This window comes from Aspergillus pseudoviridinutans (assembly GCF_018340605.1).
Source record: "Aspergillus pseudoviridinutans IFM 55266 DNA, scaffold_3, whole genome shotgun sequence".
NCBI classification, from domain to species: Eukaryota; Fungi; Ascomycota; class Eurotiomycetes; order Eurotiales; family Aspergillaceae; genus Aspergillus; species Aspergillus pseudoviridinutans.
The window spans coordinates 599,780-622,154 of NW_025091283.1; the positions used below are offsets into that span (position 1 = coordinate 599,780).

The following is a 22,375-nucleotide window of genomic DNA, read 5'->3' on the forward strand; positions in this document are numbered from 1 at the left end:
TGCCCACATGCTCATTTGCTACCCCCGTAGATAGAGTTGGATACGGTTTCCCCGTTTGGGTTTGGCGGTCTCTGCATACTCCGTACACGAACAGGTGGCGTGGAATTCGGTCAATTCCGGTGCCATTACAACATCCCAGTCGCCGCAAAATCCGAACCCCATAGAAAAGCGGATAAATGGCTAATAAATTTCGTCAGTGAGGAGCTGAGCGGTCCGTGACAGTCCTTCCGGGTTCCGATTCCCAAGGAGATGGATATGTTTGAGCCTCCTTKGTGTCGATACATCGCAGACTCATGGCTTGCAATTTCTAATCCTTACAAATCGATGTGAGACTGGAGGTAGTTAATGCCTTTGGTACTTATTAAGCACCAAAACGCGGAAACCTGGCAATTGGTTAAATTGCAGCGAAGTTCCGCAGAAGGTGAGTGAAGTTCAACAGACTAGGACACAGCACTGTCACATCCTTAATAAGCTACGATACAACTTCCCAGAGATTCTCAACATAAGATAACTCCACAATGGCCAACGAAGCTGCCTGGATCAACGAGCCCAAAGCCAATGTCGAAATTCGGCCGGCCCAGATGTACACTCCAGGCCCGGGAGACGCGTTGGTGAAAGTTGAGTCAATCGGTTTCAATTCCATTGATGCAAAGATACAGAAGTAGGCCTAGTCCCTCCAAAGCTAAAAGGTGTCGCTAACGCCCTTTCCAGGTACTCTGCGCTCCCCATTTCTTACCCTGCCATTCTCGGGGTTTCCTTCGCTGGCATAGTCGAGGAAGTTGGTCCCGCCGTTGCCTCCGTAAAATTGGGAGATCGTGTGGTGGTTAGCAAAAAGCCCGGTGGTGGGAACAGCTATAGTGCCTTTCAGAAGTACGCTCTCGCCAGTGAATCTTCCCTCGCAAAACTCGACCGGAGCACTACTTTCGATGATGCATCTGTGGCAATCACCAATTTGGCTACGATAGTAGCGGCTTTGTCCATACAGATGGGACTGGAGCGTCCCCCACTTTCTGGAAAGGCGAGACCCAATGGCAAGAGGGTCCTCATATATGGAGGCTCATCGAGCTGTGGTCGGTACGCTACCAAGTACGCTTCCGATGCTGGGTACGAAGTTGTCACGACCTCGTCTCCAAAACATAGAAAACTCGTCGAGGAGCACAATCCTTCCTACATCATCGACCATACGCTACCTGGTGAGAAATTGATCAGCGAGCTCAAATCTCGCGGCCCCTACGATGCCGTATTCGATGCCATTGGCACACCCCCCGTGACAGCTATGCTGGTCGCCATGTTCGGCGAGAAGGGAGGATTGTACCACACTACTTTGCCTCCTATGGGCGATGAGCTGATTCCAACCAACGTGGAGAGAATATTTGCGTCCTATACTTCTTTGCTTTTCAAGGATGGAAACGAAGACGTTCGAAAATGGTTCTTCGAAAAGTATGTTCCAAAGGGACTGGCAAATGGACAGATTATCCCTAGCAGCATAATCAAAAAGGAGAACGGCTTGAGAAGTGTACAAGAAGTGCTGGATAGCATTTTGAGTGTGACTGGAAAGAGATTTGTTGTTAACCCACAAAATTAGTGGTCTTTGATCTGCCATTTGGGCCCATTTGGATTCATGGAAGCCACTCCCTGATTAAATTGTCCTTCAAATCTTGGCTGCATTCTAGTGATCTAAGCAAACCACTAAGGCAATCTAGTTTGTGATACGAGCTAATACTTCTTTACTTTGACCAATGGAGGAGGGACCTTTTGTATGCAGGCAGATGTTTATTAGAGCAGTATAGGCTCAGGCAGAACTGCAAACATAATACTAGTTCAGCCGAGCACGCAGGTATATAAAGGCTAATTTTCCCCTGTTCTATCCATCATCTACTCATGTGATATAGGCTTTGTGAACAATACTGGTTTGTCATCAAAGTGACTTCTAATTTACTTATGTGTTGCACTGTTGGGGTCAAACACAGTGTAGACACGAATGGGATTGGGGTGTATGTCAAAGTACTATCTAGCATATTCAAAATTAGTGTTAGTTCTTGGCAAGATTTTCATATTAAATTCTATATAACTCTACAATTTTTTTTTTTTTTTTTTTTTTTTTTTTTTAAATTTTTTTTTTTTTTTTTTTTTTTTTTTTTTTTCTTCTCTATAGACTGTCTATTGCAGCTATTTTAATAATTTAAAGCTATAGAATACTATAGTAAACCCTATCTTTATATATCCGTAGTATTAATAATTTCTAACTAAGTAGTTAACTGTAGAAGCTACTACCTCCCTCTAATATATCTCTAACACCTGTATATACCGTCAGGGTGGGTCCTAACTTCTAAAATTTAAACGTGAAATCACTGGGGTTCAGTGATGGTTATGCCGTTACGGTAGGCCTTACCCAAACTTGGGCTGAATGCAACTCTATGCAATCCCACTCCTGGATAACAAAGGAAACTTAGGCTTCACTATTCATGCCAGTGAATTAAGCTATTAGGAGCAGCGCCTAACAAAGGAACTACTAACTAGGGGGCTTATATATAACTAGTCAGATCTTAACATTATATAAGTGCATCTTATGTTTAACATAAGTAGTTTAAATCTCATATGTCTTTAGCTAGATGCTTACTTATTCCTGGTTATTTTACCCACTATACTTCCTCCTCTAAAGTTACCTTTAATCAGCAGCTTTCTAGGTAGGCCTATTCTAGGGCTTGTAAGGTGTTTAATAACTAATCAGGTAACCCTTCTAGCTCCTCCCCTATTATATACCACATCATCTTCAGAGCCTCTTGGTAGACAATACAACAATGTTATGAGGTCAACAGTCTGACGGCAAGTGCATCAATTCAGGGTAAAAGATGTCAGAAATCGCAGAACGCTACCAGGTTCTGTTATCACCATGAACAGCTAATAAATATATCTACCTATATTCCAAGTTTACCAGCAGCAAAATCGCCATTTGTATTCTGCAACACAAACCCCAGCGGGATGATCCCCACCTTTACATATGTGCACACCATATGAATGCGTATTAGGATGCCCAGACTAGGGCTTTACAGGATGAGGAAAGAAATATCATCTCTCCCTGCTACCTTTGAGTATCCAGCGTCTTACCTACCCGTAATAGGTGGAGTCGGGCACACGGAGACTCACAACAGCGACAGGGTTAGGCAACGTCCTATTTGCAGAGTTCTAATAATCACGATTCAAATTTCCCTTATTTTACCTTGAAATATTGTGCAAAGGGGGAGTGAGGAACTTATTCAGGCCGCCTGTCATCTGCACTTAACTCCATTATCCTTCCCTGAAAGGCGCACAGCCAGCCTCTAATTTACACCACAGCCCCGGATCAACAATAAATTTTTCTAATTAAAAGGTTGTTTGAGACAGACCAGTCCTAGTTCAAGAGTAGTGCACCTTATTTACTACGTTATAGTCTCTCTTTCGGGCAATCGGATTTTGCGGCTTTTGACTTGGGATGATGCTAGCTTTTTTCAGACCCACTCCCCTGGATGTTGCCCAAGGACTTTAGTCTTTTCCTTGTGTACGAATCAAACGGCATTACTACATGGCTATGTATAGTAATTGAAGGGAAGCCTCAGGCGCAGAACGCCTGAGATTTAAATCTTCTTTATCCCGTCGATCTTGTCTCTGTGGCAATGTTCCCGCATTTACCAATCCAGCTCTTGGAAGTGGCTAAATAAGCAATTGGTCTCGTCTGTTTGAGTTTCCTCAAACTACGCTAATGCAAGGTGCTTACAGCTCAGCTATCATTGGTCCGGGTAATCTCCCTGCCCTAACAAGTCAAGCAAGTGCTCCGCTTTCAGCTAATGCAATGTGCTTATAGTTCAATTGAGATTGGCAAAAATGACGTATATTCGACATTAAGTTTGTCAGGGTCCGGCCCACGAACAGTTTAATCAAAGGACTTCTTGCCCACTGCAACAAGAAAGAAAAGCTGACATCAGCAATACCGGCAATGCTTTAGCAGAGGCTTACTTCCAAAGGAGACAAAAGAGATACGGGGGTAGCTTCATTGGTATAATAGGATAGACTAGGTTTGTACGTATCAAAGTACTTCATTTCCGGTGTCTTCATAGCAATTATCCATATAACCGAGTGGCCCTTTCTTCATGTCCCTAGCTCACCTGCGTTACCGTTTAGATTCCAGCGACCTTGATCATAGCCTCGCCAATCACTGTAGCACTGGGTGGGTTCTGCCCAGTAATCAACTTCCCGTTCTTACCACTGGCAAGTACTTTTACCCCAAAGAGGTCGTCGGCCTTCTCGTAAACCGCACCTTTCTTGCGTAACTCAGACTCCAGTAGGAACGGCATGTCCTTGGTGAATTGCATGAATTCCTCCTCAGCGTCAGAAAGACCAGTGACCTTCTGACCAGCGACCAAGTAGCTACCGTCAGACAATTTCACGTTGACAAGAGCAGCCGGGCCATGGCAGACGGCAGAAACAACTTTTCCATTCTCATAGAATTCACGGATCAGGGCATGAGAAGTCACATCGTTGGCAAGATCAAACATTGCTAAGACAAGTTGGCTAGTGAGCTGTGGGTTTGAGGGTGTCTATAGAATCTATGACGACTTACGACCATGGCCACCCACGTAAAATATCCCAGTGAACTCTGAAGATTTGCCCAGAAGGGAGTCAAGCTTCAGCGTATTCTTCCAAACACCTGATTTCTCCTTGAGAAAGGAGACACATTCAGGATCTTCTTTGGTTGCTTCAACTGAATAGGGATCGAGCGGCGCTTCACCACCACAGGGAGATGCAATAACGATCTCGAACAATGGAGCGAGCTTATTATAGGGATGAACCAACTCTGGAAGGTACCATCCGGTCTGCGTGCCACGGCTGGGGAGAATGTTTTGGGAGGAGAGGACAAAAAGGAACTTTGGCTTAGCAGACATTGCTGAATCGACTGATAGTACAGTTTTTCTAGACTTTGAGTCGGAGACGAAATATTTAAAATCTCGTAGGAAAGGGTCGGTGATGAGAACGTACTTAAACCTGGCTCCTGTCTAAAGTGAATTTATATAATTTGTGGGTGACATCACATGCATTGTTTGGGCCCGTCTTCCACGTCCTAGATACCTTTGGGCACCTTGTCCGCTCCGCCACTGGAATCGCTGTCGATGCAGGGAATCAGTCGATCTTTGCAAGCAACATTACATTCTATGGAGGTTGCTGCTGAACGGAGATAAGACACAGTAATGGTCCAGCTCTGCAGAGATATGGACCAATTAAGCATTGGAATTCTCCGTGTTCCCATGGATGCATTCAATCAGTTCACTCAACAGAGGGGGTCTCGAAATCGCGGATGGAAGGAAGATTGTGGCTTGCAGAAACAGCGGGAAGTCTCCGATATGAACTGCGTGGACTTAGACGGAGATAGAATGTCTAATAGCCACGGCCGTGGGTCAGCAGAGAAATAAGAATAAATTACCTAGTTGCGATCCCCCAGCTTACAGTCGAGATACGAAAGCTCTGAATGATTCTGCCCTCAAGGCTTGGATCCAGTTTCCTAATGAGCCCAGTGGTGAACTTGTGGATTTGGATTTGATAAGAAGAGACGCCCAGACTCATATAATGAGGCAGATGGTGTGTGCTGGCAGCAGTCCGCCGTGAATCCCCTATTGACTCCTCTTGATCGGCTTCGGCTGCCGAGTGGGCTATGTTCAGAATTGTGTCCGCCGAATTGTCGGAATTGTGAATGGAAATCCTGGTCTCACAATTATCTATTTTAGTGGTTGAATCAGCATTCGCACGATTTCATTCTATTCGACAATATGGATTATGTTCTGCGCAGGAATCTGTAGTGCCCGACTGGGATCCCATCCCTGTCAAATAGAATCGCCCTTCTGATGATGCACCATTGAGTCGCACCCGTTGACCGTCTTCGACGTCGTCTTTTAGTACCCTTAACTATTTTGTGCCAACGCCCTATGCGACGGAAGAACACCCGCGTTCTCAAATGATCGATACGTTTCGATCCAAGTGTCGAGTGTCTTATCGTCCCGACGCCAACCGAACTTCCTAGCCTTGTTGATTGATGAGATCGTCAGCCATGACTTGCCTGTAGCCCAGTTGAAGAACCCCCATGTGCCCCAGTCAAAGGCTTCACGCTTGCCACCGTACTTCTGGACAACTCTCTCCCAAACCTCCTTCTTATCTTTCGCCCATTCCACCATGTCGATCTCATTGCTTAGGGTTTTAGCTTGACCAGTGGCCTTTTCGAACTTAGGCTCAGGGACCTGTGAGGGTGGTTAGATTACGTGGGTTACTATAACGAGGGAAAGGAAAGTTTTAAACCTTAAGACCAAAGTACTCAGCAATGTCCTGCCACAGGTACTTCCACACAAAGACGTCACCATTCGCGTGGTTGAAGACCTCATCTTTGCAGTGGTCATGGCTTACAGCCCATACTGAAAGATCAGCAAGACTAGGAGCGTAAGAGTTGTCGTCGATAGAGTTCCAGAAGTACTCATTGCCGGGGAATTTGGGGGGCTCCATAAGCTCGCGGCAGATAAGCATGTAGATCGCAATAGTCAATGCCTCCGACATGCCATTTGCTAGAGAATCGCAGATCAGTTAGAGGAGGTTTCTTCATTCATGTCAGAGAGAGGGAGAGTAGATCCGTTATATTCTGTATGGTACTCACCGTGAGGTGCAAACCCATTGATGGCATTTGGACGGATAATGTTATACGACCAGGTATGCCGTCGTTTCTGGACTGTCCGCAGATAATCCTCCTGGCTGTAGTAGAAATTGTACCCCTGGTCATTGTAACGGGGAAAGTCCTCCTCCAGAGGTATTTTGACAGGACCGAGATGCACTCCGTAATACTAGCTCACGATATCAGTCTATTTGGACCCTGACATTGATCGGACCGTTGAAACGCTCACCTTGCCACCAGTCTGCAGGCACACTCGCTGCAACCTCGGACACACAGTGTCCAGAGCGTCGAGGAAATTTTGGAACAGAGGAACATTTGTCTCCCGGAGGATTCTGAAATCGTCATTGTGGACGTAGGAAGTGAAAAATGCATGTGTAACCGGGGCACAGATATCCTTCATCTTCGCAATGATCTTCTCCACAGGATCGAGGAAATCAAGGGCAACGAACTCGACACGCGGGTCGATCCAGGCGTTTGGGAGTGGCCGTCTCGATGTCACAATAATCTTAGACCTACCGTGAATGACACTATTAGTTTTCTGCCTTTCAGCATGTACTCTGGCCATTTATCCTACCATTCCTCCTTAGGCTGTCGAACCAGGTGCTCGATGATTGCAAAGCCGCTGATGCCGTTAGCACCGGTAACGAGAGCTACCTTTTCAGACCGTAGGCTCATTTTGATCTTGTATTATGGCTTGAGATGCTGTCACTTCTGTGTCAGTCGGTGGTTTTTCCCTTCGACACGGGCGTGATGTCGCTTCTTAAATCACGTACCTTGCTTGTTCCATGCAAGTGGACACGGAAATCACGGAATTGAAATCTGTCCAGAGCTGCTGACGGGGTCGTGGCTACCGAGCTCATGCTAAAATGGGGTGTCAGATTGCTGATCATCTTGAGGGTAATTGGTTTGTAGCTGTGCTTGCGTTGATTCAGTGAGTCAGATTAATCGACCACGATGTTGTCAGACTTGTTCATGCTGGGTTCTTCTCACCGTGCGCCCGCAGTAAAGGACACTATCAGAGACATGCTGAATTAATCGACATTGAGTGGATTGAGGTTTGTGGGCCACTCAATGATTCTTTTCCTTCGGTGGCCATTGAAAATTAAGTCCGTTGTATTTCCGTTCATAACCTGCTTAACCGTTCACATTATGCTGTCCGGCTTCATGTGGACCAGGCTGAAAGAACGATGGAGGACGAGGTGATCGAATGACAGCCGCGTCGGAAATGGCCGCATGAAGGCAGTTTATAGATCAACGGGTCTCTTGTCACTTTAGGCTAAGTCTACAGGCAATACTTACTTGCGGTGTACTCTGGACGACGTCGTCTTTAGACTTCGAGCCCGATCTGCCTAGTATAGTATTCTAAAATCCTACCTTCTCCTTCAGACCCATAGACTATTAAACTGCAGCAGGATGATCCACACAGACATGACTCGCGAGGGGCCGAATCCCGCTCGCATCCCCAGTATTCTCTTCCACCAAGAATTTCACGAGCGTGGAGCTTGCATCTTAGCCATGTTATTGTCGTGCCGAGTTCCGTGTCGTTCTGCAAAATCCGAATGCCCGATAGCGACAGTGGAATGTAGTGAGCAAGGACCACTACTCTCGACCTGTACTGGTCTGTCTTAAAAAAACATTTTAACAAGAAAAATGGTTTTCTGATCCGGGAAATGGAGGCTTGCTATGTACGCTATGGTTTGCACAGGTGTAGGTACATATTTCCAGGTAAAAACGGGAATTCTGTACGTTGGTTATTAGACGTCACCTACCAGGCAGGGGACCGGACGGGATCGGGACAAAGAAGGATGTGAATACATAGAACTGCATTATCTCTGTAGCCAGTGTATTCGACTCTCCGGAATATTTTTCTGGCGCCCTATTAGACAGACAAAAGCAGGCCTTCTATAGTGGCCGTTATTTCCGGATTAGAATAGGAAAGAAGACCCCCACATCTAGTTCTAAAGCAGCGGGCGTTGCCCGACAGGTGTGAACGACTCCTCTCAGAATCCACTATCTAAAACAGGTGTGATAGCACAGTGTCACAGTATTTAGTCCGCCGAACACGGAGAAATATGGCCGAGTCCGAGGCTTCCAAGCTACCTAAATATTTGCCCTACTGCTGGGGGCAGACAGGAATCCTCTCCCACTGCTCCGGAGTTGAGGTACAACCTTTCGTTCTTCCTTCTTACGTACAAACTCTTTGACATCCTATACTCACCATGACCTTATCCGGCCTTGTGGTGGTCGTTGCTGGTGCATCCAAGGGCATTGGCAGAGCCATTGTCCTGCGTGCCGCCGCAGAGGGGGCCAATGTGGTCATCAACTACATGTCCGATGTCAAGGGGGCCAACGCACTGGTCGCACAGATCGGGAGTGATCGTGCCATTGCCGTGCGGGCGGATATCTCCAAGACCGCGGAGATTGACGAACTTATCAAAGCTACTGTGGCTCAGTTCGGGAGGATCGATGTCCTGATTCCCAATGCGGCCTATGTGCCTGAGAGCGACCTGCGAAGTGTCACTGAGGAGGACTTTGACCGCGCCTTTGCTGTAAATGTCAAAGGGCCTTGTTTCCTCGCCAAGGTTGGTGCAACCGCCCCAGTCTAGATTCCAGGGACCGACGCTGACACCACTCCTCGCAGAAAGCCTTGCCTTACATGAAGCCTGGCAGCACGATCATCTTTATCTCGACCGATCTTACCGATGACTCTTCGGTGCCACCACAATTCCTTCTTTACGTATCGACCAAGGGAGCGATGAACCAGATGGTCAAGGTCCTGGCGCGGGACCTAGCGAGCACGGGAATCCGGGTCAATGCCGTTTCCCCAGGCGCAACGAGCACCGAATCCTTCCACAAGGCCATGGACGAAGCTCGGGCACAAATGATTGCGAGTCGTAACCCGTTCAACCGAATCGCGGAGCCGGAGGAAATTGCTGCAGCGGTTAGTTTGCTGTGGAGGAAGGATAGCGCTTGGATCTCAGGCCAGGTTCTGAGAGCCAACGGCGGTGGCGTCGTCTGAAGTAGTCGTTTGCTGGATAGAGTGATGGTAGCCAAATGATCCTAAAGGCCTACAGAAGAAAGTAGAACGGAATACACTAGACTAATAGGTCGAGAAAATGTGTCTGTCCGTCCGAGGTATATCCATTATTGCAACGGTGTTTAACCCATACCTGTCTATGCTTGTGGTACCTTTCTTTTCCTGATTGCAGAGTAGGCATCATCACCGACCGGAAACATCATTTGCCTAGTACGGCCTATCTGTTCCAAGGAGGATACCGGCACACTAGAGGCCATTCTCCAATTGGAGCAGAGAGTCGCGTCTGTGGAATATGTGGAATATCATGACATATCTTGCCGCCCCACAGGCTCGGACTTAGTGAGTGTTCCAAAGCCCGAGATGATTTCGTCCGACGCACCTCCGAACAGAGGATGAACATCAGAGACTGGCGCACTGGACTAAGTGCTTGGTATGGTCCAGATATCCTGGCTGCAGCATATGGGCCGGTTGAGTTGACGAGGAGGACGACCTAACCAGGGCGAACGAAGGTATATATACTCCGCCATCAACTGCTAAAGGACGGTACTACCTAGACGGCATATTGAGCAATCTCTTTGAGACTAAGCGGTCCATTCTACCATATAGCTAGCTTAATTCAAGTGGTGTCCAGATTCTCAGCAATGTCTTCCAGCACGAGCGTCCACGCCCAGAAATCGATCAGACTACCCCCCGCGTCCGGATTGAGAAACCTCCAACCAGTCCCCGTTTACGACGTGACCAAGTTCCCCGATGAGCGAACCCAGAAGCTGCGAAGCCTCCTTGAGCAAGGCCATGTTACAGTTGCACCGCTGCGTGACCCGGAGCTGATCCTGCACAGTCACTTGCCGCATGTATGCTGTTTGCCCTAAAAATGATTATGAGGTTTCGTCCGTTGACTGTTGTTCTTAAGCTTCTTGGCTCAGCGTATGCTCTGGGCGCCAACAGCGACCAATTGACCAGGACATATGAACATGAAATTACCCAGTTGGTCCCTATCTCCCGAGGGTTCATCCGAGGCGAGGCCATTTCCAAGGAAAATTGGAGGGAATTCCTGACTCGTAAAGAGTGCGTTATTGTCATCCCTATAAGGAGGGACAAGTTACTCACAATCCGACTAGGTACACCGTGGCATACCAGGACTTCTTTGATAATGAGGTGAAGGAAAAACAGGGAGACTGGGGAAAGGTGCTTGAAGAGTATCTCTACTCCGGCGCGGCACCGCTTGTGAACGGCTGTACTGGAGGCTGTATGTGATTCATTCTCGACCAGGGACCACAAGCGAGGCTGACCAGGGAGCGAAACAGTGGGCCATCCGTTTATCCATCTCGCCTACGCGTACGAGTTCCGCAGCAAAGAGGTAGCGACGCAAGCCCTCAGTCAGGGGTGCACGGAGTACAATCCGCTACATACTGTCCTTGACCAGGCGCCTCCTGACACATCGACGTATAAAACTACCTCCCTGGCCGAGATCTTTGAGAAGGTGCGACAGGATCCACGACTGGATGGCCTACTAGACGAGCCTGGAATCGCCAACCTCGACGACCTTTGCCAGGAGCAAAATCTTGCCGTCGTTCTGGAACACTGGAATGCTTGGGAAGTCACCGACCTCCTAGCCCAGTTCGAAGAATGCTGTGACCTGGCCGTCGTGCTGGCCCTGAGCAACCCACGGGACTCGTTTGACTTTTTCAATGTTCACATCATGACTGTTGCCCACGCGTTGCGAGTGTTGTGGCATTACTTCCCCACGGACCGCCGCGTCTCCATCTTGAAACAGTATGCGCTCTTCGGAATCATGACCTACATCTGCCAGTTGCGGCCCCGCTTCTCCCTCGACTGGATAGAAGCCGTCGAGTTAGACGGCCGCGACTGGAACTGGGTCCTTGATACCGCATTGGCGCACAAGTGGGCTCTGGATGCCCATTTCTTCAAAGTGGTGCGGGCCCCGAAGGTCTTCGAGGAGACCTTTGGTCGCAAGGACGACATTTACCTCAAGGCGGCCATCAAATATGTGACTGAATTCGACGGATGGGAGGGTTATGGCCAGGGTGTTGCGGGTTTCATTCCGAGCCGAGATGGATATAGACCCGAGTGAGAGTCGCTTGGATGGGCACTGGCAGCTAGAAGAGACAGCTACGAAGACCATGTTGCGCTTGTTACCATCTCTGTATGGGCGAGTAATTACAGTGGTACAAGGCCTAGAATCCATGATTAAGCTAAGTCCCTTGATTCAGCTATTTCATACGGCCAACTGTCGTGAGCTACCACGGGTGGGTTAGCCCGCAGTCAAAGATCGCATCCGTCTGATAGAAGCGGTCGGTAAAGTCCCCATACTGCGCCCACGCGGTGATCTCCTGGTCTTGTAGTTGAGCAATCTCCTCCTCTGCCAAAGTCGCGTCAGGTACAGCTGGCAAAGTATCCGACAGGGTTGAGCCCTCGAGAGGCGCCATGTCCATACCGATTTGAGGATTGGGCGCTTCATGCCCTGGCGAGTCTGAGCCAACCACCTTTTGTCGCGCAGCTCGGGCGTTTCCCATCAAACCCTCCATAGACTTCGAGAGCCAGTCATAGTGTGTACCAACAGCCTGTTTCTGAAAGAGGTCATAGCTACCCTCGAGCGTAGGCCAGTATCTGTCCATCACCCATCGATCAGTGCATACGCAGACCTCGGTCATGGCGACAACCAGCGCATGCCAAGGGAAGTATAATACCTCGAACCAGCGCCAGGGGTGCGCTCGAGGATCGCTGTACATTCTCTGACGTCGTTCTAAAATGTCGGCTGCGAGGGCGAGCATTTGGGGCGCTGGTAGCTCCGCAGGGGTAAAGTTCGGACTCCTCTGGAGTGGCCGAAGAGCAATAAGTTGCAGAACAGCAGATATTTGCTCCTGAATCTGGCTAATGAACCAGTGGAACGCGACATTTTCGGGGTCACAGCCGGCCAGCAGCCCGTTCGCAGTATGACGGAAGCGGTCCACCGTCTGCTGTCGCATAGAGATGTCGGTGATACCCGGTTCGGCAAAGTGGGATAAATCCAAGGCACGCAGAGCGCATTGGGCATGCGCAAACATAATGAGAAGAGTAACCTCCGTTGGCCCGCTTTGCGCAGCCGGTAAGGGATCCACCGCGTCGAAGCCAAAGTCATCGTCGTTGATGTTTGTGAGGGAATGTGTCTGAATCCACGCAGACCGCATCATGCTTTCAGATCCGCGGTTTAGCGATGCCTCAAGGTCCAACCAGCCGATCAAGTGCCACAAGCGGCGGCGCATCTCGCGTTCAAACGGCGTTACTGGAAATGGAGGATCGGTCATGTGCAGCGAGAGTGCTTGCGCTATGCGAAGGGCTACGCTGAGCATTGTCCAGACTCGTCGGCTGTGATCGTGTGTTCGTGCAGCCACCTGCACCAGGAGTTAGCTAGCTTCGCAATCTCTCCGCAATGGCAAGGAGCTGACCAAGGACAGGACGAATGCCTGCAATACTGTCAGATGATTTGTAACTAGAAAGTCGACCCTTGCGAGGGCCGCTTTTGTTTCATCCTTGTATCTTGCCAGCACCGTCTCTTTCCTCTCGGCGAGCAGAGCGAGACATTGGTCTTCAGCCAGCGTCGAGCTGGCCATATAAAACACCGCAGCGGCCAAAGCTTCAGGTACGGGATGCCCCGGGGTGTAGTCCAAGTAGGGCTTTCCTTCCAGAAGATACGCGCAGAGAGATGGCCGGTGCAAGATTTTCAAGACCGGGTCGACTTGCTGAAGAAAGATCTCCACAAGTATCCTCCGGCGCACTGGTTCCGAAAGTAGCTCCCGGCGATTCTCTGTGTGTCGTTCTTGTCTCGTCATGCTACGGGCCAAGCCGCTGTCCAGGGCGTCATCTCTGCTGTCGGCAGATCGTGAAATCACCGACTATTACCTGCATTTAGAGGGGTCGTTCCTACTACCAAGGGCGGACTGCTCACCGGCTGTGGAAGAAACCAATCTTCAGAGGCCTGCACTGTTTCCGACGGTGATTTTGGCGATCGTCCACTCCGAGGTATGGCAGTCTCGTCACCGCTTTTGGAGATATCGCCGGTTACTGTCGTCGAGTGGGTCAAGTCCTGTATCATCTGCTCTAGCTTCGTTACACGATTGCACAGATCTTGCTCTGGGCTTATTGCGTGCTTTCCCGACCGGCCGCGTGGCCAACGTGGCCGCTCGACAGCAACACATGAAATCCCACGCTTTAGGCAGTTTGTGCAGGGGCTCTTTTTGTCGCATTTTACTTTGCGTCGTGTGCAGGCCTGGCAGGCTAATCGGACAGCCAAAGCGGGAGGCATGGGGTGGAGTCGTCACTGAATATTGAGCTGGGCTGAGTTGATGTAACTTAGGTCGCTGTCGGAGACCATAAATACATAGAGTGCTAACTAAGACGGTATGGCGCGACCTTTCTTATGGTGTTTGAGCTTGCAGCAAATGGGTTGTCTAGAGTTGCGTTGTAGAGTGGGGAGACACCAACAGCCACACTGGTTTAAAGTGCGGACAGGTTGAATTAACTGGTGCCACTAGTTTTGCCGCTTCCAGTTTAGTTTCTTCATATACCGTAGACTCCGTAGTCTACTCAGTAGAACATGGTCACGTGACTGAGCTGGTATCCAACTGTGTCATTTGTGCCTAAGGCAGACAACGAGAGCTTAGTAAGCATAACCACGTGCACGCCATGATTGGTATCCCTTCCCATCCTCTGTAAACAACAGGCTCTCACAACACCGTGATAAATATTGTACTAGGAGTCTGTACATGAGGCTGCCTTTACGACCATCTCAACCCTTAAATCGTAGCAGCCGCTTTGGTCCAATGGAGTGATCATTGATAGAAATTGTCTTGGTTTATTAGGCCCTTGAAATTGGTTTATCAATCGCTTTTCATGACCCCTTCTTACAACTAAAAACACATATGACGAGGTAACCACCCATGATTTGCTTTCAATAAGGGATAAAAAGAAAAGAAAAAGAGAAAGAAAAAGGGGGGAGAAAAGTCTCTCAAACTGACAGCTTCGCGTCGTGATATAATACTTCAGAAAGGCTAGTACTCTCAGAAAGACCAAGGATCCTCCGGGCCTCCCCGATAGGGATATTGTACGGCATCGTCTTCTCTTTTTTGACCGGGTCACCACCCGCAGCGAAGATGACATCCTGAAAAAATCAAAATATTAGCCTACTGGGTTTCTTCATGGCATGCCGAGCTTTCACTCTCTCTCCTTCGGTGGTACTCACAAGCTCCTCGAGACTTCTCTTTCTTGTTTCGACTAGGAAAAAGTAGATGATGGGTATGAAGCAGGCATTCAAAATGGCGAAAATGATATACTAGACGCCCGTTAATGACCAACGGCTCACAATGCACAAAAGAAAGTAAACATACCGTTTTCCAGCCGATACTCTTGAAAGCAGGTGGGATAATCATGACCACCACAAAGCAAAACAGCCAGTTGCCAGCGCTGGCAAAGGCATTAGCCTGGGCGCGGCATCGCAGGGGTGCAATCTCGGCGCTGTACAAAAACGGTCCTCCCACCCAGGCAAGGCCAAAAAAGGTATTGAAGAGAAACAGAAATCCCGCAGCGACCAGTTGGCAGGTACGTGAATCCGTGCTTTGGAGCCCAGCGATAACGGCAAAGCAGCAGGACATGCCGATCGTAGTCCACAGGAAGGCCCGACGGCGTCCAAGGCCTTCCACGAGGAAAACGGATAGAAGCGAGCAAAAAGCATACTCCAAACCTCCCATGGCAGCGATGAGGTGTGATGTGCTGGCACTGAGGCCGAACGACTCCTGCAAAATCTTGTTGGCGTACGTCGACACCAGGTTGATTCCGGATAATTGTTGCGCAGATTGAATGAAGACTCCAATGGCGACGCGATGGAACGTCTTGGTCTTTCCGTTGTCCAGCATTTCTCTGAAGGAGAACGGAGCGAGTTCACTCTGCGCTTCGAAAGAGGCGACGATTGCATCGCGTTCAAAGACCAGCTCCGGGTCGTCGACGGGCAGGTTTCGAAGCTTTGACAGATTGTATGTGCCCTGCAAACATTGTACGGTCAGCGATGAGGTCTTTCACCATCGGAAGAGCGTGGTTACGGCAAGCAAAAGAACGAAACACACACCTCTTCAATCCGACCGTGTTTGATCAACCAGCGAGGGGACTCGGGAAGAAAATTGATGAATATGAAGACGATCAGGGCCGGGAAGAGCTGGATGCCGACGGGTGCACGCCATTGCGCTTGACCCTTTACAAAGAAGAAGCCATAACCAACGAGCTGGCCACACGCAACGCCGAATGTCTGTAAACCACCCTCAATCATGACTAGATGGAAGTCAGCTGTCTAGTCCTTCGAATACGAGAGAAAGGGGGAGGAAGAACTGCTTACCCCAACGCCCGCGACTATGCGCTTTGGCACACTCGGACTGCCATGACGGCACAGTGGCTACCTGTAAACCGAGCCCGATGCCGCTGAGAACGCGACCCAGTGCCAGCTGAGCTATAGCCCAAGCACTGGTCTGCAGCGTGCCGCCGATCAACATGAAGAGCATGCCGAACCAAACGGTGAGGCGACGACCGAGGCGATCGCCAAGGTCCAAGCAGGCGAGGGCGCCGACAAGAGCACCAAGTTCAAACGAGGCGATCACGATGCCCTGGACGTTGGCATTTTTCATCTCGGGAAAGACAGACGTGAAGGAGTCCTCGGTAATGAGACCGCCCTGTATTTGTTTCTTAGACCGGGCGTGTCAGGTTGGGAAGGGGTTAAGAAGGGGAGTATACCATAACGCTCATGTCATAGCCGAAAAGCCAAAATGCACATGTCGCAATGCCTGCGACGAGAAAATTGAGCGTCACACCCGACGCGCCCATATGGGTTGTGTATCTAGTCAAGGGGAAGATAGCCATGATTGCGAAGTGGAAACCGAACGTGGTCTGGGTATTCTCTTGGTGTGAGATAGATCTGATGGGATTTTGACCCAGGACATATCATGGAGCAGCAACTTGAGCGTCCTGATTCCGAATTTCCAACCTGTATTTATAGATTTTCAGAATATGGGGTTTGATGGGGCGTTGGTGGCCAAACCCCAGGCCAAAGTCCGGGGGGAAGTATAAATCCCCGGAAGGAATGCAGCTCCGACAAGGTTTGATATGCCAAAAGCATGAAGCTCCGAGAAAGGTCCGATATTGCGGGAAGCATGCAGCTCCAAGAAGGTTTGATATTGCGGAAGGCAATCATCCCCGAGAGTGGATCGCCGCCATTGTCCCCACAGGTCCATACTGACTTTGGTAAGACCTGAGACTCTCAAAACCAAAGCACTCGAGAAGATGAAATGCGGGGAATGGCAGTAGAAATGACACTGTCTCCGGAAGGGAACCGAGTCCGATGTGCGCGTTGTTGAAGGTGAGGTGTGAGGTGGGGGCGTGATTTTGTCGAGGTTTCTCCTGGCAAGATATATAAAGTATGCAAAGCCATCTGACCTTTCACTCCATCATCTGTGTCTCAAGTTGCGCACTCCCTTAACACTGAACCGCACGATGCCTTCCGCTTTGAACCAGTATGGCGGCAGCCCACTGTAAGTGTTATACCTGTTGGATGCACTCAACCTTTTGTCCTTGAAAAATTGCTGACATGTGGCTGAACTCCCAACAGTTCTCTGAAGGTCATTGGGCACAATGCAGGAACGTCCATGGACGGTGTCGACCTCGTTCATGTCCACTTCACCCAGGACAGCCCGAGAACGCCGTTACAGATGCAGCTCCTGCACTATGGAGAATACCCAATGCCTAAAAAACTCAAGGCAAGAGTCATGAAGCTCATTAAGGAGAACAAGACGACGCCCGAGGAAATGGCCATCGTCAACATCCAGCTGGGTGAGGTCATTAGCGACGCCGTCAATTGGTTCGCGCAGGAGAACAATTTCAGTCTGGCATCGGACGTCGATCTGATTGGTGGCCAGGGCCAGACTATCTGGCACCTACCCCTACCAGAGCTCTTTGAGGGCAACCAAAGCCGTGCACATCTCGACATGGGTGAGATTGCCATCATAGCCGCTGGCACGGGCGTCACCTCGCTTGGCAACTTTCGGGTGTCGGATATGGCTCTCGGCCGGCAAGGCTGCCCGCTGTTTGCAGCTCTTGACTCCCTCCTCCTGAGCCACCCGACGCTCAATCGTGCTGTGCAGAACATCGGCGGCATCGCAAACTTTTCGATCTTACCCCGAGGCGCTGTGGAAGAGTGCTACGACTTTGATACGGGACCTGGCAACGTGTTTATCGACGCTGCTGTGCGGTACTTCACCGGCGGTCAACTGGAATATGACAAGGATGGTGCCATGGGCCAGAAGGGCAAGGTTGACCAGTCTGTCGTAGATAGGGTGCTGCAGGGGCCGTACTTCGTGCATGATATACCCAAGACTACTGGCCGAGAGACGTTTGGGGATCGCATGGCGGAAGATATCTGCGACGAGATGCTGGCGCGTAAGTTGACTACTCCAATCGAGACTATATATGTATGTTTCGGCTGACAGAATGTGGCATTGCAGGCGGCGCTACGCCGGAGGACTGTGTCGCCACCATAACTCGCATCACAGCTCAGTCCCTGGCCGATGCCTACGAACGCTGGGGCCCGCCGGGGGGCGTGGACGAGATCTACATGGGTGGCGGTGGGTCGTATAACCCTAACATCGTCAACTACCTGAAGGAGCGCTTGCCCAACACACGCATTGTCCCCATCTCCGAGATTGGGATCCCTATCGGCGCAAAAGAAGCTCTCGGCTTTGCGCTCCTGACCCATGAGTGCTTCGTCGGCCGACCCATGATTGTGCCCAAGAGGACCGAATCGGACCGTCCAGGGGTGGTGGGCCAGATTCAGCCGGGCAAGAATATGCACCGAATCCGACAGCATGTTGCTCAGGTAAGTGGAACATTACAGAGCTATCCACGCGCCGTGCTGGATAACATGGTACTGACATCGACGACAGTTTTGGGGAGACTTTCCTGAGGAGGATGTGAAATGTACAACAAAGATGATCCTTCTCCCTTCGCTGTGCAACTCATAGTATACCGTGCTGGAAGTTTGTTCACTCATTTGGCGTTGATGGTGGATTCGTACCTTTGATCAGTCATTGCTTAAACTACGACAATAGCTGCTCGCAACAGAATGGAAGGAAATAGCGATGCTAAAGGGCTTTTCTCTTCGTAGCCAATCCAGTAATTTACTGCCGAGTCGAAGCCACGAGATCTCCTCGAAACGGGAAAATCTGGCCATGCCTAGTAAAGAGTGCGACGAGTCCAACGTTTATGGCCATAATCATCAGTTAAGTTATTCAAGAAATTAGTACTAATGACTGCCTCAAAACTAAGCTTAGGCCGGATGCGGTCTGGGCCGTAGGCATTGACAGATCTTTAAAGGCCAAGGTACTCCATAAAAGTAATCTATACCTTCTCTTGGGAAACGCAGATAGGGCTCCCCGCATGTCACTGGACCATCCCGATCCCGAAATCTGTAAACCCGCTAAGCCGTAATCCGGGGTGCAGCGAGACACAAAGCACGTGCACGACCTATCATCTATGAATTACATTCATTCATTCCTTGAACATACACACATATGACAGTCTGGACCAAGGAGATGCCACTCTTCTACGTGCAAAGGTGAAGACCATTTATCTACATTTCATGTTGATTGGCGAAGATGGGAAACTGCTGCAGTGATTTGTAAGCCACTATCCCCTGAAGCTATCTCGCGCCTTTGAGTTCGGACTAACCCAATCTTTATTCTCTCGCCACGGACCCAAGGCTGGTCCCCGCATTTAATTTGATTCTCTTCAGGAAAGCATGCACTATTTTGAGGCAATGACTGGACCGATCTGTGCATATGATATAGATAACACACACTCAAATTCGCGAAACTGTGCCATCGGCATTCTGCAATGCCTCCCTTTCGGGAATCCATCTCGAAACAAGTGCGAGGGCCTAGCTCGAGATCCAAGTTAGGTAGGCATAGGAACATGAGAGATGCCATTGTCTTTCATAACAGGGACGCTGACATTGATGTCAAGCCTGCGAGCAGTGCCGCAAGAACCACGTCAAGTGTGATCAGTCGCGGCCTTGCGCGTTATGCAAGCGACGAGGGGTTGAGTGTTCCCTTTGTCAAGACGTTACTTTTACCGCGCTCGAGTTCAAAGCACCCGCGGCTGGCTTTTTAAACGACTTCGTCTCCTCAAAGACAGTTGGAGGTCCAGGTTAGCAGCACCCACGGGACGGTAGCCCCCGCAGAAAACACTCTAACGCCTTCCCAGTAACAGCGACCTTTGTGGATGAAACGGAAGAGGTCGCCGACCTATACCAGGTCACAAGTGCGAGCGTCGAGGCCTCCAGCGTCGCATCTGACCAGCATCCGTCGCCATGGCCTGTACTACCCAGCCACGGTACCCCCGTCACGGATGCCACTGACGCCTTTTTCCTTTGGCGATACATTGACATCATCGGGCCGCGCTTCGACATGTTCGACGATGCACCGCGGTATTTCTCGACAATCGTGCCGCAGCTCGCTCTAAACGACACGCTTGTCCTGCTAACCTGTGTCGCCGTTGCAGCCCGCCAGTACTACCTTGTCAATGACCAGCAGCAACACAAGCACGAGCAGGCTTTGACATACTACAACGCGGCTATTCGCGTGCTGTCGAAGCGGCTGCAGGATAGCGGACCAGACCCTGCGGTATTTGCGAGCTGTCTGCTTATAGCTCATTGTGAGATGGTCGAGAGCGAGGCCACGGCCTGGGACTTGCACCTCAAGGGGACGGGGGATCTTCTCAAGATGCATGGTTGGCATGGGATGAGCGGCGGTTTGGCACAGGCTGTACGTCTTGTTCTCCACGCTGTGATGACGTTGGCTAACTGAATCTTCAATATAAAGTCATTTTGGATTTATTGCAGGATGATTATTCTTGCCTCTCTTTGTGCCGGCAGGCCGGCAGCATTGGAACCGAAAGAATGGATTCCCGGGGGTGTATTCCCTGATCCGCCCACGTGGACGCTCAAATCATGGCAGAAAAAGGTCGTTTTTCTCCTAGGGATGGTTCACGATTTCTGGAGTCGCACGCCCGACGACACCGAACGACACGCTAAGCAACTTCACGATGCCCGATGGAAGGAGCTTGAAGCTGAGCTGGTGCGCCACCAGAGCCGAGCGCCTCCTGTGTGCTCACCTATTAGTATTTTACCTCCGAATGCAGAGGACAATCCCTTCCAGTCGGTGCGTTACTTGAACGGTCCCGTGTCTGCAGCATGGCAAATGCTGCACACTGCGTTTCTCATCCTCACAATCTGCACTCCTTGCTCGGAGGCGAGTCGCCTCTCAGTGCTCTCCAGCCCCCACGTGACTCGCCGAGCACAGATGTACGCGCGTCAGATTGTCGCCAACTCACTGGCGAATCGATGCACCATCGCATGGGCGAACGCCGTCCAGCTCCTTACAATTGCGGGTCAGTGCCTCGTGGTCGACGCGGAGCGGAATGCATGCGTCCGCGTTCTGCGAGAGATTCAGCAACAAACGGGCTGGAACACGCGAGCGAGCATCGACAGACTTGGCGCAACGTGGGAGAATAGTTGGAGGTATGAGACCCGGGGACGGCACTCGGCGGTCGGACAAGTAGATGCCGGCAAGCTGCTGTATCATGTTTGGCTTGGTGATGTGAGAAGTCCAAGCTAAATGATTCGGGCTCCGATACGGCGCTAGACTTGAAATATATATCCACCCAAAGACCAGAATGGCAGGCCCTCAGAGGAGGCGTCTGTCGAAAATTCTCTGTATAGTGATGGCACTGTCCGTGTCCGGCGGTGGAGAAAATGAGTCGCTCCTCGGAACGGCTTGCTTTCAGACTGTATACGCTCGAAACATGAGGCGAGCGAAATAGTAGATAGACTACGACAACCAATTTGCTGCTGTACGACTAATTGCCTAACTGGGTAAGTCATTTGTGTTTAGCTCTATACTAAATCAGCTCATATATCTAAAGCACAAAGTGCATCAATAGGACTGATCCTCTACAACCAGGCTTAGGGAGTCAGGGGCTGTGATCCTCTCATTCAAATAATAGCACTAGCTGTCAAACACTCCTGCCCAGCTATTGTATCCCATAGCCCCTGAATCGAAACCCTGCACTCAAATCATTTTCAGGTGGCAGCATCACCGGGCGTCGGGCACTCCGGGGACCGATGGCCCGAGTTGCCGATTGTATTGCTCTACGCTGCACCCAGGTACGTCACCACACTCTATGCACTCTCATCAGTAGATCCAATACGAATAGAGAGTTCGAATGTGATACATCAAATATAGAGTGTCACATGCGTAAGTCCTGATATTTCAGCTGCTTCACGTTTGATCATGGAGATTATTGGCTGTCGCCTATTCACAAAGGCAGTTAATTATCCAGCAGCGTTGTGAAGAAGACCAGAGATATATATATTCAATGTTCAATCAAATATGACTTCCGCGTTCTATTACGTGAATATCACGATAAAACATAAAGTATATTGCTTGACATCAGGACATTACCATCACCCCACTGTATCATGAATTCCCGATATATTAAATGAGCGATTGAAGCTTAAAACGCCTCTTATATGTTCTGCACCAGTCCCAAAGCCTAATTGCTTC

At 49.9% G+C, this 22,375-nt stretch overlaps 9 protein-coding genes across 9 annotated transcripts; 5 read left to right on the forward strand and 4 right to left on the reverse strand.

Moving 5' to 3' along the window:
• Positions 1–518: 518 nt before the first annotated feature.
• Asppvi_003938 (zinc-binding alcohol dehydrogenase family protein) lies at positions 519–1,585 on the forward strand (the record flags this gene model as incomplete). Its single annotated transcript, XM_043299895.1, has 2 exons — positions 519–661; positions 712–1,585. 2 exons carry the CDS (start codon positions 519–521, stop codon positions 1,583–1,585), a joined length of 1,017 nt encoding a protein of 338 aa, XP_043155830.1.
• A 2,569-nt stretch (positions 1,586–4,154) lies between these two features.
• Positions 4,155–4,919, reverse strand: Asppvi_003939 (type 1 glutamine amidotransferase domain-containing protein; the record flags this gene model as incomplete). The annotated part of the gene is made up of 2 exons (XM_043299896.1): positions 4,155–4,534; positions 4,598–4,919. 2 exons carry the CDS (start codon positions 4,917–4,919, stop codon positions 4,155–4,157), a joined length of 702 nt encoding a protein of 233 aa, XP_043155831.1.
• A 1,011-nt stretch (positions 4,920–5,930) lies between these two features.
• Asppvi_003940 (SDR family oxidoreductase) lies at positions 5,931–7,360 on the reverse strand (the record flags this gene model as incomplete). Its single annotated transcript, XM_043299897.1, has 5 exons — positions 5,931–6,263; positions 6,322–6,581; positions 6,671–6,854; positions 6,915–7,197; positions 7,260–7,360. 5 exons carry the CDS (start codon positions 7,358–7,360, stop codon positions 5,931–5,933), a joined length of 1,161 nt encoding a protein of 386 aa, XP_043155832.1.
• Positions 7,361–8,904: 1,544 nt separating this feature from the next.
• On the forward strand, positions 8,905–9,704 carry Asppvi_003941 (putative oxidoreductase, short-chain dehydrogenase/reductase family; the record flags this gene model as incomplete). The annotated part of the gene is made up of 2 exons (XM_043299898.1): positions 8,905–9,267; positions 9,327–9,704. The coding sequence occupies 2 exons, from the start codon at positions 8,905–8,907 to the stop codon at positions 9,702–9,704; spliced, it is 741 nt and encodes a 246-aa protein (XP_043155833.1).
• Positions 9,705–10,363: 659 nt separating this feature from the next.
• Asppvi_003942 (questin oxidase family protein) lies at positions 10,364–11,814 on the forward strand (the record flags this gene model as incomplete). The annotated part of the gene is made up of 4 exons (XM_043299899.1): positions 10,364–10,573; positions 10,633–10,787; positions 10,841–10,968; positions 11,027–11,814. The coding sequence occupies 4 exons, from the start codon at positions 10,364–10,366 to the stop codon at positions 11,812–11,814; spliced, it is 1,281 nt and encodes a 426-aa protein (XP_043155834.1).
• Positions 11,815–11,980: 166 nt separating this feature from the next.
• Asppvi_003943 (Zn(II)2Cys6 transcription factor) lies at positions 11,981–14,025 on the reverse strand (the record flags this gene model as incomplete). Its single annotated transcript, XM_043299900.1, has 3 exons — positions 11,981–13,114; positions 13,169–13,615; positions 13,669–14,025. The coding sequence occupies 3 exons, from the start codon at positions 14,023–14,025 to the stop codon at positions 11,981–11,983; spliced, it is 1,938 nt and encodes a 645-aa protein (XP_043155835.1).
• Positions 14,026–14,727: 702 nt separating this feature from the next.
• On the reverse strand, positions 14,728–16,622 carry Asppvi_003944 (putative MFS monosaccharide transporter; the record flags this gene model as incomplete). Its single annotated transcript, XM_043299901.1, has 6 exons — positions 14,728–14,880; positions 14,962–15,051; positions 15,107–15,757; positions 15,841–16,040; positions 16,105–16,435; positions 16,497–16,622. 6 exons carry the CDS (start codon positions 16,620–16,622, stop codon positions 14,728–14,730), a joined length of 1,551 nt encoding a protein of 516 aa, XP_043155836.1.
• A 630-nt stretch (positions 16,623–17,252) lies between these two features.
• Positions 17,253–18,775, forward strand: Asppvi_003945 (UPF0075 domain protein; the record flags this gene model as incomplete). Its single annotated transcript, XM_043299902.1, has 4 exons — positions 17,253–17,290; positions 17,368–18,194; positions 18,260–18,630; positions 18,698–18,775. 4 exons carry the CDS (start codon positions 17,253–17,255, stop codon positions 18,773–18,775), a joined length of 1,314 nt encoding a protein of 437 aa, XP_043155837.1.
• Positions 18,776–19,646: 871 nt separating this feature from the next.
• Asppvi_003946 (uncharacterized protein) lies at positions 19,647–21,427 on the forward strand (the record flags this gene model as incomplete). The annotated part of the gene is made up of 4 exons (XM_043299903.1): positions 19,647–19,710; positions 19,776–19,958; positions 20,016–20,575; positions 20,633–21,427. 4 exons carry the CDS (start codon positions 19,647–19,649, stop codon positions 21,425–21,427), a joined length of 1,602 nt encoding a protein of 533 aa, XP_043155838.1.
• Positions 21,428–22,375: the final 948 nt, after the last annotated feature.